The sequence below is a fragment of the Pygocentrus nattereri genome, chromosome 19 (genome assembly GCF_015220715.1).
Source record: "Pygocentrus nattereri isolate fPygNat1 chromosome 19, fPygNat1.pri, whole genome shotgun sequence".
Taxonomy (NCBI): Eukaryota; Metazoa; Chordata; class Actinopteri; order Characiformes; family Serrasalmidae; genus Pygocentrus; species Pygocentrus nattereri.
In genome coordinates, this window is record NC_051229.1 from 25325599 (window position 1) to 25341268 (window position 15670).

General features: G+C 38.6%; 1 protein-coding gene and 1 long non-coding RNA gene across 2 annotated transcripts in view; one reads left to right on the forward strand and one right to left on the reverse strand.

Annotated features, from left to right (window-relative positions):
* The window catches only part of LOC108411881 (teashirt homolog 1), a 31738-nt gene extending 23057 nt beyond the window's left edge, over positions 1 to 8681 (forward strand). Inside the window, exon 2 of the mRNA XM_017683662.2 lies at positions 3763 to 8681. Coding sequence (XP_017539151.2) covers positions 3763 to 7142 — 3380 coding nt within the window. The 3' untranslated portion in view covers positions 7143 to 8681. The remainder of the gene's footprint in view (positions 1 to 3762) is intronic.
* Positions 8682 to 14582: 5901 nt separating this feature from the next.
* LOC108411879 lies at positions 14583 to 14946 on the reverse strand. Its single transcript, XR_001856599.1, has 2 exons — positions 14913 to 14946; positions 14583 to 14682 (listed from the first exon to the last, which is right to left on the reverse strand). It is a non-coding gene; the product is annotated as an uncharacterized LOC108411879 (long non-coding RNA).
* Between the last annotated feature and the right edge of the window lie 724 nt (positions 14947 to 15670).

A 15670-nucleotide genomic window follows, 5' to 3' on the forward strand; every position in this document is an offset into this window, starting at 1 on the left:
GTTATTGTTTTATGGGAAAAGAAATCTAAATTCTAGCTCTGCACATTTAGTTCCTAATTTCTTTTGTTAGGTAGGTGACAGCATCTTTATTGCTAAGTTCAATTTTATTTTAGTGCTGGAAAGAATTGAATATCAGTTCCTATGGAGATGCTGTAAGTACTAAGAAGTTCCACTGCAGTTCTTTAAATTAATCAATACTTTTTTGTCTATTTCTCCCTCTTGCTCTTTTTTGTACATCAAATTTCTAATTTTTTATTTATTTATTTTTTCATAGAATTAAAAGATTTAAACTTTTTACTGAAGTATGTGTTTAGGGTTTTCTACATACATGCAAATGCTCTGTATTAGGAGAATGAAGAGCATCTTACATTATAATAAAAATGGCTCTCGATCAACAGAAAGAAAAGACAAACAAAAGCACTGAACAGCAGTGGAGGAGCAATGGACACAGGAGGACTGAATCTGAATCTCATGTCACAAATCATCATAATTCTTATATCTCAGGCTTGATATTGTGTTTCTTTATCCATCTGCACATCTGGACAGCGTTGCTGCACATATTGTACTTTCTGCATACCTCATTGTGCATCTTGCACATCTGGACACTAGACAATTTATTTGGTACAATATACGCACATATTTATTCATTCAGTGGTCATTATACACTGTTACCTGTACAGTCATTATTGCACTGCATCTTTCATCTCAGGTTATAGATCTTATTATAGATTGTTGTATTTTTCTATTTGTATATCTGCCTATAGAGAGGATCTTTATATTTATTCTTCCTGTTATATTGTTTACACCCTTATTACTACAACTGTACTGTGTTGTGTGTCTGATACTGCCTGCTAAATTTCCTTCATGGTCAATAAAGTATCCATCCATCCCTCCATCCATCCATCCATCCTTCCATCCATCCATCTGTTGTAGGCCAATTATGGAAAGTATTGTTTGGGGCAGCTCGGTAGAACAATGGTATAGCAGAGATCGGATTTGTTGAAGGTTTCATCAAAGTTTATCAGTTTTCTACAAGGCTGTAAGAGTATGCAGTGACTCTCTTTAGGTGGTATTCTGCATTTGAATGCCCTGCATGTACCTCTTCACTATGAATAGATAAAAAAAAAAAAGCATTAAAAACGAGTTTGCATGTTCTCCCCATGTCTATTTGGGTTTCGTCCAGGAGTTCGGTTTCCTCCCGCAGTCCAATAACACACAATCAGGCCAATTGGAGATGTAAACTTTTCCCTATGTGTCAATGTATATGTCTGTGTCTGCCCTGAGATGGACTAGTGACCTGTCCAGGGTGTTTGCTGTCTTTCGCCAAGTGAGCACTGGGATGTGCTCCAGCACATTAACGTTAAGCAGTGTCTCAGAAATCAGGCAGTATATGTGCAATTATTTCATCTAATATCTTTCTGTGAGGGAGCTTTTAGAGGTATTTCCCTTCAAACATCTCTGAATGACATTAATTATTTAATCATGCAGACATTTTACAAAATTAATGGACTTCCCCTAAAATAAGCTTGTGTCTGGTCATGAATGATATTTCACTGACTGTGGAAGTGTGCAGTGACTAATGCAGTTGAAGTGTTTGGAGCTTTTTACATCATAAACTGAAACAGCTTTTACTTTTCTTTTTCAAAACAAAGAGGCAAAAAAGAAAAAAAGAATCATAAGACTGGAGATCAAGTTGAATAGATATGAACAGTAGTATGTTTGAAATTACTTGCTCTTAACTGTGGCATTTTTCTATGATTGTAGTGCACAAGTATTATTTATTTAAGTTTAATTAAGTTTAACCTATTGGAAAATGCACAAAATATAAACTGTTTCATAGGCCACATGCTTTTTGCTTTAATATAATGAAACAAGAATGATTAATTCGAAAGTGTAAAATATCATTGTACTATGTCAAAAGGTATATTTCTGAGTGATCTCTTTCCTCTTAACGATACATGATCAAAGAGTACGTGATCAGGCAGAGTGAACGGATTTCCTCTGTCCTGTTGCCCTGTACATTGTGTGCAAAGTTTGTTTCTTTCTATATATATATATATATATATATATATACAGGGTGAGTCAAAAGTCACAGGACACTGTTGTATTTAATTATTTATTTTATTTATTTATTTTTTATTTTATTATGGACTTTTATCTCTGGTGTTTTTATCTCAAACAAATTGTGTATGCTGAGAAAATCCACAACAAACACCCCGTGTGTGTGTATATATACAATATGTATATGTGTGTGTGTGTGTGTGTGTGTGTGTGTGTGAACCTTGAATGTGCAAGCCAGTAGTGAACTGTGGTATCTTCTTTAACCAAAACTATATGTTCCCTCCAAAACCACGTGTTGCGGGCATCAAATTCAAAATGAGTGAATATTTGCAAAAAACAATAAAGTTTATCTGTTTGAACATTAAATATTTTGTCTTTGTAGGGCATTGAATTAAATATAGGTTGAAAAGGATTTGCAAATCATTGTATTATGTTTTTATTTGTTTTACGCAACATCTCAACTTCATTGGAATTGGGGTTGTAATTAACTGAAATAAATTCTATCTCTGTAGTGGGAGTCAAAACAGTAACAGTAATTGCATTTTACTGGAAGAATGGAGTAATGTAAATTGAACAAATGTGAAAAGAAAGAAAAATATTACTGTTAATAACTTTAATTGCTGTATTTCAAATAAACAGTTAAAATAAACAGTAATAAATAATTAGCAGCCAAAGACTGGATTTCTAATCAGGGCAATTCTTTTAATTAATTTTTTGACACTTGCGTTAAAGCAGCTGCTAGCCTGATAATGTAGCCCGCTTTTTTCTCCTGCTGCTCCAGCGGCAGGGAGCTGTGGCAGTGAACATACGTCAGGTATTATGTCCACTTAGATTATGATGTGACTGCTTAGCATGCTGTTTGAAGCTGACAGCACATCTGTTTCATCAGGACAGACTTACGCTGGCATTGAGGACACACATCTCACCATGCAGGCGAGAGATAAACGAAAGAACCTAGAGGGCTATCTCACTCACCCTAATGCTTCTGTGCTCTCTTACACTCTCTCATCTCTTTCTTTCTCTGCACATGGTTGCTTGTCTGTTTGTGTTGATCTGTACACAAATTAATATTCAGTAAGCACCAGAGGCACTGACCATGGATCATGCATGTATAGTGATGAAAGTCCTGTGCGAATTCTCTGTTTATCTTTTCTGAAGGCTCAGGATATTAATTTATCTACATTTATTAGCTTATTTTTATGTGCATAAATTTAAAGCTATAAAAAAGAATATAATAATTTCAGTGTTACACTACATGATGCTCGTTTTAAAGCTGAAAGACTGCCCTGCTCCAACAAAACAGCTTTAAACTTTAGAAGTTGTAGTTAGGTTGCCATTTTATATTGCATATTTTTCACTTGTTAGCTCATTGAAACAAGCAGAGGATGTGTTTTTAGGTGATTTTAAATTGAATCTATACCACATTTGTGTTCGTAACTCAAAATATATTTAAATTTGAAAATGTTATACTTATATATAAAATCCTTTAATTTTCTTTTTTTTCCACCATGTTTTTTTTTTTTTTGTCTTTTTATTAATTGAAATAAAGGGCGCCAAGTCAGAGGTATAGACTTGCACGTCAGTACAGAATGTAAATTTTTATTTATTACTTAATATAATTAATTATGCAATTAATAAATTGTATGTTAATGTTAGCCTATTTTTTTCTATCTGATAATTTCTTTTTTCTCTATTTCTCAGCCTATGTGCCAGAGGTTGTGATTAAGGCAGCTGCCTTTGACGAAGAAACTCTTCAAGATGATGGGCTCTCATTGGACAGCCAAGATGCAGAGTACATGTGTAATGAGGAAGAGGAGGATGGCGTAAAAGGTCCCCTGACCCCACAGGACTCCCCCTTCAGCAATGGCACCAACCCAGATGCTGGCTATGCTTCCCCATTTAGTGATGCTAGTGATCGGATTGCTGATTATAAGAGCACTTTTTCAAAAGAAGAACAGGGAGAGCTGCCTAGCCACATGACCAATGGAAACAGCCTGCAGGACAGCTTGGCACAGATGAAAGCAGTCTATGCAAATCTGATTTCTGATGCCTCCTGGTCCAGCTTTACCATGGATATCATGGAAACTAAGCCAGTGTACACCAGCAGTGCCACTAAACACACAGCTAACACCACACGTACCAACGCCAATGACATGACCAATGAGAATAACCACCACGGCCGAAAAACTGCTGCAGCAAGTAAACTTAATGGAACTGTTGGCACTAATTCAAATATCAGCACTGCTGCCATGATCCACAGCACTGGCAGTAATAGCAGCGGTAATACCAATAATGGTGGCAGTGTGACTTATGATTGGCATCAAGCAGCATTAGCCAAAACACTCCAACAAACCCCTTACCACTTACTCCCAGAACCTAGTCTATTTAGCACAGTCCAGCTCTACAGGCAAAACAACAAACTCTATGGCTCTGTTTTTACTGGTGCTAGCAAGTTTAGATGCAAAGATTGCAGCGCAGCATATGACACACTTGTTGGACTTACCGTTCACATGAACAAGACTGGCCATTACCGTGATGATAACAAAGACAAGGAGGAGGATGGTGGCAAATGCTGGTCAAAGCCCCGCAAACGTTCCTTGATGGAGATGGAGGGCAAAGAGGATGCCCAGAAAGTGCTAAAGTGCATGTACTGTGGCCACTCCTTTGAATCTTTACAAGACTTGAGCGTCCACATGATCAAGACAAAGCATTACCAGAAAGTGCCTCTCAAAGAGCCAGTGCCAGTCCTGGCCACCAAGCTGGTGCCAGCAGCCAAAAAACGATCTCTTCAGGACCCTCTACTTTCCCCGTGCTCCCCAGACTCACTCACAGGTTTCAGTGGAGTTGCATTAGCAGCAGAGGCTGGAAAAGATGCAAAGGGAACTGCAAACCCTTATGTAACCCCCAACAATCGCTATGGATATCAAAATGGGGCTAGCTACACATGGCAGTTTGAAGCACGCAAGTCGCAGATTCTGAAGTGCATGGAGTGTGGTAGCTCTCATGATACTCTGCAGCAGCTGACTGCACACATGATGGTCACTGGGCACTTCCTTAAGGTCACAAACACTGCCTCAAAGAAAGGAAAGCAGCTGGTGTTTGATCCAGTAATGGAGGACAAGATTCAGTCAATTCCATTACCACCCACTACTACCAGGCTACCTGTCCCAAGCATTAAGTCTCAGTCTGTGTCTCCTGTGCTGTCTGCTGGCTCAGAGGACAAGAAGAAAACAAAGGAGACAAAGATGGAGGTTGGTGAAGTTGTGGAGAAAAAGATCGAGGAGGAGGAAGAACCTACTGACAAGGCAGATGTTGACTCATATAAGTACCTAAGAGAAGAAGACCTTGAGGAGACCCCCAAAGGGGGAATGGACATCCTCAAATCTCTGGAGAACACAGTGTCTAGTGCCATCAGCAAAGCACAGACAGGTACACCTACCTGGGGAGGATACCCCAGTATCCATGCAGCTTATCAACTCCAGGGATCTGCCAAGTCATCTTTACTTCCTCCAACAGTTCATAGTGTACCAATGCAGCCAGTCTTCAACAGTGCTCTCCTGTCCCTTGTTACTGACCCTGGGGCAGTTATCCACTCTCCTCATAGCCCCTCATCACCCTCATACCTTAGGAACAATGTATCTGCAATGGAGGAGCTGGTGGAGAAGGTCACAGGAAAGGTCTCAGTAAAGAAAGAGAAGGAGGAACAGATGGTGAGTGCAGGAAAACCAAGCCCTGCCTACGCACCCAGATCACAGTCACCAGTACAATTGGATACTGTAAAAGCTGGAGAAACAGTAAAGAAAGATAAAGATGTTGTATGTAAATTGGAGCCTAAAGAAATGTTAATAGAACAGCAACATTATACAAAAAATGGCCTAGAATCAAGCAAGTCACCCATTACTAATGGCTTTGGTTTGGGGATCATTACTGATCATTCACTCGAGAGTCCTTTTATCAGCCCTCTTAGTACGCTGCAGTCAGTGATGAAGGCCCACCTCAGCAAAGCCTCCAAACCAGTCAACCCCTCCTCTGATCCTCTTTCAATGTTATACAAGATCAGCAATAAGCTGATGGACAAGCCTGCCTACTATTCCACTTCTGTTAAGCAAAGTGAGTCTCTCAACACACATTTCTATGAGGACATTGACCAGCCCATAGATTTGAGGAAATCCAAAAGCAGGAGTATTGATATTACCAACAGTGACATCCATAACTATACCAATAGTCGTCCAGTACAGACAAACAAAATTAATGGAACTAGGACTCTTCACCTGGGCTCATCTTTCTCAGATCCTGTATCTTCCCTCCGAGAGAATGCCCTGATGGACATCTCTGATATGGTGAAGAATCTTACTGACCACCTAATTCCCAAATCCTCCACTCCATCATCCATGTCTGAGAAGTCTGATGCAGACAGCAGTGTGTTTGAAGATATACTGGAAGACCTTTCCTCTTCACAGAAGCGGAAAGGCCGTCAGTCTAACTGGAACCCTCAGCACCTGCTTATTCTCCAGGCCCAGTTTGCCTCAAGCTTGAAGGAGACTCCAGAGGGCCACTATGCCATGACAGACCTTGGAACTCAGGAGCGTGTGCACATATGCAAGTTTACTGGCCTCTCAATGAACACTATCTCCCACTGGCTTGCCAATGTGAAGTACCAGCTGAGGAGAACTGGTGGGACCAAATTTCTGAAGAACATGGACTCCAGCCAGCCTGTGTTTCTGTGTGTAGACTGTGCCTGCCAGTTCAGGACTCCTTCATCTTATATTAGCCATCTGGAGTCTCACCTAGGCTTCAGCCTCAAGGACCTGTCCAATCTCTCTGTGCACCACCTCCAGGAGCAGCAGGCTGTCACCAAGGTAATCATGGACAAAAGGCCATATGGCAGCCCCATAGTGAACTTAACGGCATGCGATGAAGACTCTAGCCCTGGCTCAATATACCAGTGCAGACTTTGCAGTCGGACGTTTGTCAGCAAGCATGCAATCAAACTACATTTGAGCAAGACTCATGGAAAGTCACCAGAAGACCACCTGGTGTTTGTCACAACTTTGGAAAAGCTTGGAAAAGAGGAACCATGAGGTCACTGAGTGATTAAGTACAGCTGGCTGAATCACTGAACTGTCTCATTGCACTAAACTAGTTTCTGCACTGGGCCTGAACTGAGCCATCAAGAATCAGTGTTACTTTTTGTTGTAAAACTGCCTGACCGGACAGTGTCTCTTTAGTTTGTTTACTTTTGTTTCCACCAAACTTTTTAACTAATTTTAAATGTATTTATATTCTATTTGTTAGATCTGTGCATGTATGCTAGTGAAGGTACATGCGTCTTTATTCTTCAAAGCCCCTAAAATGACTACTATTTTTATGCCACATTTGGACAGATGTTATGATAAAATACTATTGGGCTGCTCAGAAGCCTGAAATAGTACCTAAAAGGGGCATTCTGGTGTAAAACCATAGGTTACTGTTTTGTTACACAATATTCTAGTGTACCATTATATCCCTCAGCCTGCCTTGTCGGTTAGACGGAATTCGTCATTTTAATCATTTTCATGTTTTCTTCATTAATGTTTTCTCACTACAGTACCAGCATGCAATAAGCAGATGCATAATACAACCATTAGGGATCCCTGAGGTGTTACCTAATCCTGACTGCTAGCTTAGCCACTGATTTATGGGCTAATAAATACAACCAAGCCAGATGCCAGGGGCAGGTTTTTTACCCTTTTAGCCAGTGAGAAGAAGACTGACTTAGGTAAGGTATTTAGGTAGCCAGGTACTTTGCTAACTATAGCTTGTTTTCCTCCTCATCAAACCAGAAATTTGTATTGTTTCTCAGTTCTAATGATGATTTAAAGATTATTACAAGTTGTTACAGTTATATGGTTGTAATGTGGCTGATTTTCCAAGTTCCTGTGTCACTCTAGGGACAACTGTAGCGCTGCATGGAAATGTGCTTGGTTATGTTTTTCATTTTAGCCTGAGTGTCCCTTTAAGTACGTTATTTCAGAAGGAATTTCTGAACAAATTTGTTGACAATTTGTCCTTTAATTGATTTATATTAAAGAATCTACTTTTGAATAGACCTCTGATAACTGAAATAGGTTCACTCCTGCCAGACTGAAGATGAAGCAGTATGATGTAGCAAGTATGCAAACTTGCTTGTAAAGAATACAAAACTAGTTGTGTTCTATTTTGTTTATCACTTTATAGTAATTTGTTACTCTTTTGCTACTATGCCAGTGTGATTTCAGCTACTTGTTCCAATGATTGGTGTCTAAATCATGTAATATATCTTGTCATTTGCGACAGCGCATCCTTTGTAGTTTTAAGAAGTGTGTATTGTTTAACTTTTATATTGTTATTTTTATGTAAAAAGGTCAAAACGTAGTGTAAATAGATATATGCAGTAGAGCCACATAATTGCTTTTCTAAAAGCTTATCTGACTTGGTTTACAGAAATGTGACTTATACCTACATTCAGATTGATGCATGGAGTTATGTGAGGGTGTGCACAATGACTGTAAATTTTCATGTTTTGTAAAAGCGAAAAACCTTTTTAGGAGCAATTAGTATTTTCCTTAAATGTAAAATAAACCCAAAGCAATTGCAGCATATAAATCGTCATGGTTGTGCATCACTATCTTGTTATTTGAGATGTTACTTAATTTGGTATCACTTGGATTTAATTGATTGTTTAATCAACACAATCACAACCACAGTAGACTACTGGGGCCTGATTCACAAAGCAGGATTTGTTGTTCAGCAAGTTAACTTTTTGTGTCTAATGGAAGTGAAACTTATGGGGGAAAAAATCATACAACAAACATCAAACACCATAAATACATAAACAAATATATAGCAATTATAAGTACAAAAGTCTTGCTCTCTTTGGGTCAGTTCCACTTACTATATATCTGCACTTTGTAGTTCTACAGTTACAGACTGTAGTCAATCTGTTTCTCTAATACTTTGTTAGCCCCCTTTTACCCTGTTCTTCAGTGGTCAGGACTCCCATGGACCCTCACAGACCAGGTACTATTTGGGTGGTGGATCATTCTCAGCACTGCTGTAACACTGACGTGGTGGTGGTCTGTTAGTGTGTGTTGTGCTGGGCTGAGTGGATCAGACACAGCAGTGCTCACACCTCAGTGTCACTGCTGGACTGGGAATAGTCCACCAACCAAAAATATCCAGCCAATAGCATCCTGTGGGCAGCGTCCTGTGACCACTGATGAAGGACTAGAGGATGACCAACACAAACTGTGCAGCAGCAGATGAGCTGTTGTCTCTACAAGGTGGACCGACAAGGTAGGAATGTCTAATAGAGTGGACAGTGAGTGGACACAGTGTTTAAAAACTCGAGCAGCACTGCTGTGTCTGATCCACTCATACCAGCACAACACACACTAACACACCACCACCACATCAGTGTTACTGCAGTGCTGAGAATGACCCACCACCCAAATAGTACCTGCTCTGTGAGGGTACATGGGGGTCCTGACCACTGAAGAACAGAGTAACAAAGTATGCAGAGAAACAGATGGACTACAGTCTGTAATTGTAGAACAATGAGCGTAAAAACAAGGAGGTGGTCATAATGTTATGTCTGTTTTTAGGTACAGTTTGTTCTTTCATTGCTTTAAAAACCTCAACAATCTTAGTTGCCTGGTGTGTAGTAGGCTGGAGCCCTGCCAGGACATACGACTAACTGAATTTTGTCTATCACGGCCTGGATACCTGAACATCACATCCATATGTGCTTGTTGAAAATCTCATTCCAAAACCATGAGCATTAATATGAATTAATAGGGGAAAGAACATTCCCCAAACTGTTGCCCTAAAATTGATGGCACAGTTCAGTAGAAAGTTGTTATATCTGAAGTGTTCATGCGTCCATTCACTGCAACTAAACTGTTCAGACCAGGACCAACTGTCCTCCTCCAGCATACTTTACATTATGCATTCAGGCAAGTAGTGTTCTCTGGACATCCACCAAACCAGGATTTGTTCATCAGAAGGCCAGATAATGAAGCTTGATTCATCTTTCTAGAGACCTGAGTCCTATGGAAGTATGCTTTATACCCTCCAGTTAATGCTTGGTGTTGCTTGTGGTGATCTTAGGCCTTTGTACTGCTGCTTGTCTGAAATTGTCACCATGGAAAACTATAACCCACAAAGCTCCTGCTGAAGTTTTGTGCTCATGTTCTTTCTAGAGGCAGTTTGGATTTCAGTAGTGAGAGTGTAATTTAACGCACTGTTTGAATTTTCCCTCAGTGACCACGCTTTGTGAGCTTTTGTGCCCTGCTGTGTCACAGCTGAGCTGTTGCTGTTACTTTCACACTTCACAGTAGCAGCACCTACAGTAAACTGGTGCAGTTGTAGCAGGAAAGAAACTTGACATACTGATTTCATTGAAAGGTGGTATCCTATGACAGAAGAATATTGAAAGCCACTGAGCTCATCAGTATGACCCATGCTACCGCCAGTGTTTGTCTAAAATGAATTATGGGGTGTCTGGCCACCTTGTCGAATTTCAAGCGTTAGAAAGTTGTGAGTGTGTGAAGCTGCATATTTTGGGCTAATCCCAGTGTGTCTCATGCTGGACTTGTGACTAGCACTCAGACTCTGACTGAAAGAGTCCCTGTATGCATGAGAGAGACTGCTGCCTGATTTCTGAGAAAATGGCCCATCATGTTTCTGCCTTTAGACATGCAATCCGACTGCTGATTCCAGAAAAATTCCAAATCTGATTTGCGCTTTAGATTACATTAGATCTCTTGATCATCTTCTCATCAGTAGATGATCTGGCCACACATCAGTGTTGTTCATATTAAAGGAGAAAATGTAGCTTTAAGTGCATCATGCATAGCCTGATCAGATCTGCAGCAGTGCTAGTGCGTGGGTGTGTTGTTTCCATGTGTTTCTGTAGTGTGTTTAAATGCTACTTAACATCCACCTGACCCAATCTTAAGCCAGGCCTAACATCTGGGGTCATTAAGTGGGCGATGCTCCACTAAACAATCATCATGCCTCACTAAACCCACTGTTTTGTAAATGCTTCTACAGTGGCAGGCAACAAAATCCACTAAAGATCCACTAAGATTGTAAAATGGACCAAAAAAATTGTGGCTGCCAAGGTGGTGTGATTTTTCTTAAAAGGACAAAACACATTCTTTTCTACAAAATTACAATCTCTGCATAATCACTGGTTAAATAAACATTTAGAATGATTTGATATGAAATGCTCTGTTCTGAAGAAACTAATAAAAAAATTCACAGTGGTGATCATAGGAACAACACATCCAAAGCATTTAATGTCTCTAAAAGCTAACTTGGAGAAAGATATATTTATGTTGCCTGATGCCTGAAATGCTATTTTATGAAAGCATTAAAATACATTTTTGTCTAACCTTTTTTTTAGTACCCAAACAAAAAATGTATTGGATTTATCTTTATTTTTCAGCAGATGAACCAGGCTGTATTTTATACGGTAAACTGTGGACGACAGTTGTGAGAGTGGATCTCAGCAGGTTTCACGATAATACCGTTGTTTTCTTTAGCTCATGTTAAATACAGATGACCGTTTGGATGCCGTCTATTCCTTGTGTGTGCTGGTCAAGTTCTCCTCTGTATTTTACTAAATATCTCTGTAGATCTGGACATCTCTATAGTATTTTTCCTGCCAGAGCTGCTGCTTTTTGATTGCTGAATCTTTTAACTGTAACTGCGCTTCGTTTGTATTGGTGTTGATGCGCTCAGAATTTCTTTTTTACTCTGTATCATTATGAAAATTACAGTAAAAGTATTTAATTAAAAATGAACTCAAGTAAATATACTGATTTAATTCTACTCCAAAAAGTACCATTACAGGGAAAACAACTCAGTTACAGTAACGAGAGTAAATGCAATTAGTTATTTACACCTCTGATACCTCTTTCTTTTGCTTTGTTTAATTGAAGTTTTTGAACTTTTTTCCTTGACTTGAATTAAACCAGCTGCCCTGCTTCAAGTATATTTTAGAACGTAAGTTTCTATGAAAGCTGTAAGTAGGTGATCCTATAAATGGAGAGGCATTTGTATCCCGCTGATATTACATTTCCAAATATACATGAACAGTAAAGGTAAAAGATGTTTTAATCAGGTGAATTTTACAACAGTGAGTTCCAGCCGCGCAAGCTGATTGGTTGAGAGGCGTTCTAACCTGGCTGCTATTTTGCCATAACATTACGTTATTATATCACTCCGCTGAGAGGCTGTTGCTAAGTAACAACTTTGACAGCTGTAGGAGATGCTCAAGCCATTTGAACGTTTTTACTTCTTACTTTGCCACAAACAGAAAACTGACACTGTTAAGATCACATTTGACAGACAGCCGATTTGGTCAGACTCTGAAGATGAGACGACACTAAATTCCCAAACTGTCAGTCAGTCTGTGTGGAGCTGGAGATAAAACTGCAGACTGGGCAGTGGGTGGAGCTCAACCTACAGTCATATGCTAATATTTGAGCATCTCCAGTCAAATAATATGCTCTGTTGTTTATTGTCTCGCCTGCTAGTTACAGCGCTCAGATGCATTCACGCTCATGTGATTGAATACAGAAAAAGAAACTTCATTCCATTTACATTTGTGTTAAACGCAGTCGAGATTCATCTCTCAGCTTCAGAACATGGTTTGGGGGATTTGACTGAAATCAATCTCCTAGCCATGCAGACTGGCTTTACACACATTAATGAAAGAAGGGGTCACTCTAAAGAGCTCATTGAGTTCAAGGGTGGTTCTGTAATCAGACTAAATTTCTGCCTTTCTAGATATCCCACGATCAACTGTGAGTGGTATTACTGAAAAGTGGAAGAGTTTAGGAACCATGTTAGAAAGAACAGATTTTACAGTGAAATGCTGTAATGTAAGAAACTGGCATTTTTAAGTTACTGTAAAATTAGTGTTCAAGCATAAATCTAACTATTGTGACACATTTACTTTAAAACTATGCAAGCTAACTGGATCATTTTACAGCAACATCTATTTTTGTGTCCCTAGTGTTTACAGATATATTACATTTAAAAAACATGTTGTGGTTACAATTTATTTCTATTTAAAAATAAAACAAGTTATTTGAAAAATTGCACCTTCTTCAGCCATCAAATTAGCAATATTGTTTTTTAAATCAATTATCTAGAATTACAAGCACCACAGAAGTGCTTATCCCCACTGTCATATGTAAAGGGTGAGCCTCTATTTTGAGGGGTTTTTTTTTTCTGCAATTTTAACTATAATAATCTATACAAGACTATGGCATAAATAAATTGAATGACATGAAGAAAACAAACACCAAATAAATATTATAAAGTATATAATGTATATATAAGGTTGTAGTCCCCAAGAGCTGTGTCACTGGATAATGTGTTACTGCATAACAAAATCTCTTATACTGATGATGTCACTCGACTTCTTTTTACCATTTTTCCTGAGGATCTATGAAGAAAAGCACATGGTGAGTTCACTGTGTCTTTCAGTTCTCAGAGATTTTCTCATTTAGCTCATGATTTCATATGAAGCTTTTAGCTGACATCACAGGTGTGACTGACTTTATTCTGAGGTAACTGTGAAAAAAAAAATAGAATGTAATCCATTTGTATTCTATATTTTAGTGGATGTTCCATGATTGACAACATGCAGTTTGATGTTCTGTAGCTGCCATGTAGTCAAATGCATTTTTCATTAAAAATGTCTCTGGTGTTTCCTTTTTATGTGTAACACTAATGAGGATCAGTAACACCAGTGACTCCTATAGATGGATAAAAAGTGGACGTTTCTGTAGAATGACCCAACTACTCACCATGTGGCCACAAGGGACAGGGATGCAGTCTCACTTCCTGCTCTGAAATAAGTTCCACCTATGAACTAAGACTCTGGTCAGTAGTGACATGAAAACATGCGACAGCATTTAAAGCTAATAATAAATGTAACTCCTTTAACCAAAAGATCTTTACATAAAAAACAAAAACTATTAGACAGCCACCCTATAAATGATGATTTGTGTGTAAATAGCTTATTAATATCTCAATGAGTACCTTGGGTTTAAATAGATCATATCATTCTTGTAAATATATCAGGTCTGAATATTTATTTGTTGATACACATTAAATTTCTTTACTAGTGTCAAAAAGATACATGCAGTGTGAAAAGCAGAATGAGACGAATATTGATTTGAAGTGTTGGCGAGCTTTGGTCTGATGTAAAATATTGCTTTTGTTTCTGTGAACTATTTGCAGGGGTGTAAAGAGTGCTGAAAATCCCTAATCAAGTACAAGTACTGTTACTATAGTGATAATTTACTCAAACACTATTAAAAGCATTAGCAATTAAGTACTCAAGTAATAATAAATGAGAAATTAAAAACTACTGAAGTACTGAGTTACTTAGATACATCTTCATATATCTGTAACGGGATTACTTCTGCGTTGTGTAGGGTTTTAATGATGCATTGTGGAAGTGATGACATTAGCACACCAGCTTAACATGAGGGAGCATTTATTTTCTCCACCTGCACAGAGTTTACAAAAGGCGAATAAACAGGCTTCATTAGTTTCTCTCTCTCGTGCCCTCAGCTGCGCCTTCTCTCACAGTGGCGTTTTCCAAAGAGGACATATTTCAATCATTCATTAAAAGAAAATAATAATAAAAAAAATACATATAAAGCAAACTGTAAACTGTACACGCTCCCCATTTGCTGAACAGTATAAGATTAACATTTGACAATATAACTCAACATACCTGCACAGAGTTTACAAAAGGCGAATAAACAGGCTTCATTAGTTTCTCTCTCTCGTGCCCTCAGCTGCACCTGTTAAACACCGTGCACTCAGATTACAACAAAGATGCTACACTACCAGAATTATACAAACCATAAAATTGCAAAAATAAAAGTTACAGCTCTTCTTTAAAAACAAACAAATGCCTGCACTGCCAGTTTAATCTGATCATATTAAGCAAAAGAAAAAGAAGAAAGATACGGTGAACAATTAGCATCCCTACTTCGTAATTAGCATTCCACCTTAACATTCCACCTTAAGAGAACTCGTGGCCAACAGCGAATAAAAACGTATCAAAACCTCATAAAACAGAGTGTTACTGCACAACGGCCTAACCAGTGTGTGCTATAATGTTTTTGTGACTGAATGAACTCATTTTAGGTCAAAAACTGGAAAATACAAAGTGTGTTTTAACTTAAAATAACGGAGCTGCGCCAGCACATACCTTCTCTCACAGTGGCGTTTTCCAAAGAGGACGAAAGGTGGGGCTACAGCTTTCTTTCGTGCTCCACTCAAGTAAAGGCTGCTAAAACTCCGCCCATATTGATCTTGCTCTAGTAAATCAAAGTACTCTTTTCTATATTTCTCAAGCTAAATTATTTGCAGTAGCCAAAAGAAACTATAAAATAATTAGAACTAAGAGTTTTACAGATAGAATTTTACATTTCATAGTCCCCCTTTCTCTCCTCAATGAATTGCTCCAACAATTAAAAGTCTTTGCTGATTTCAAAATAAAATCCCTTAATTGAATAATCTAGTGTAACAACATCACACTGCCACATTCTCCCCC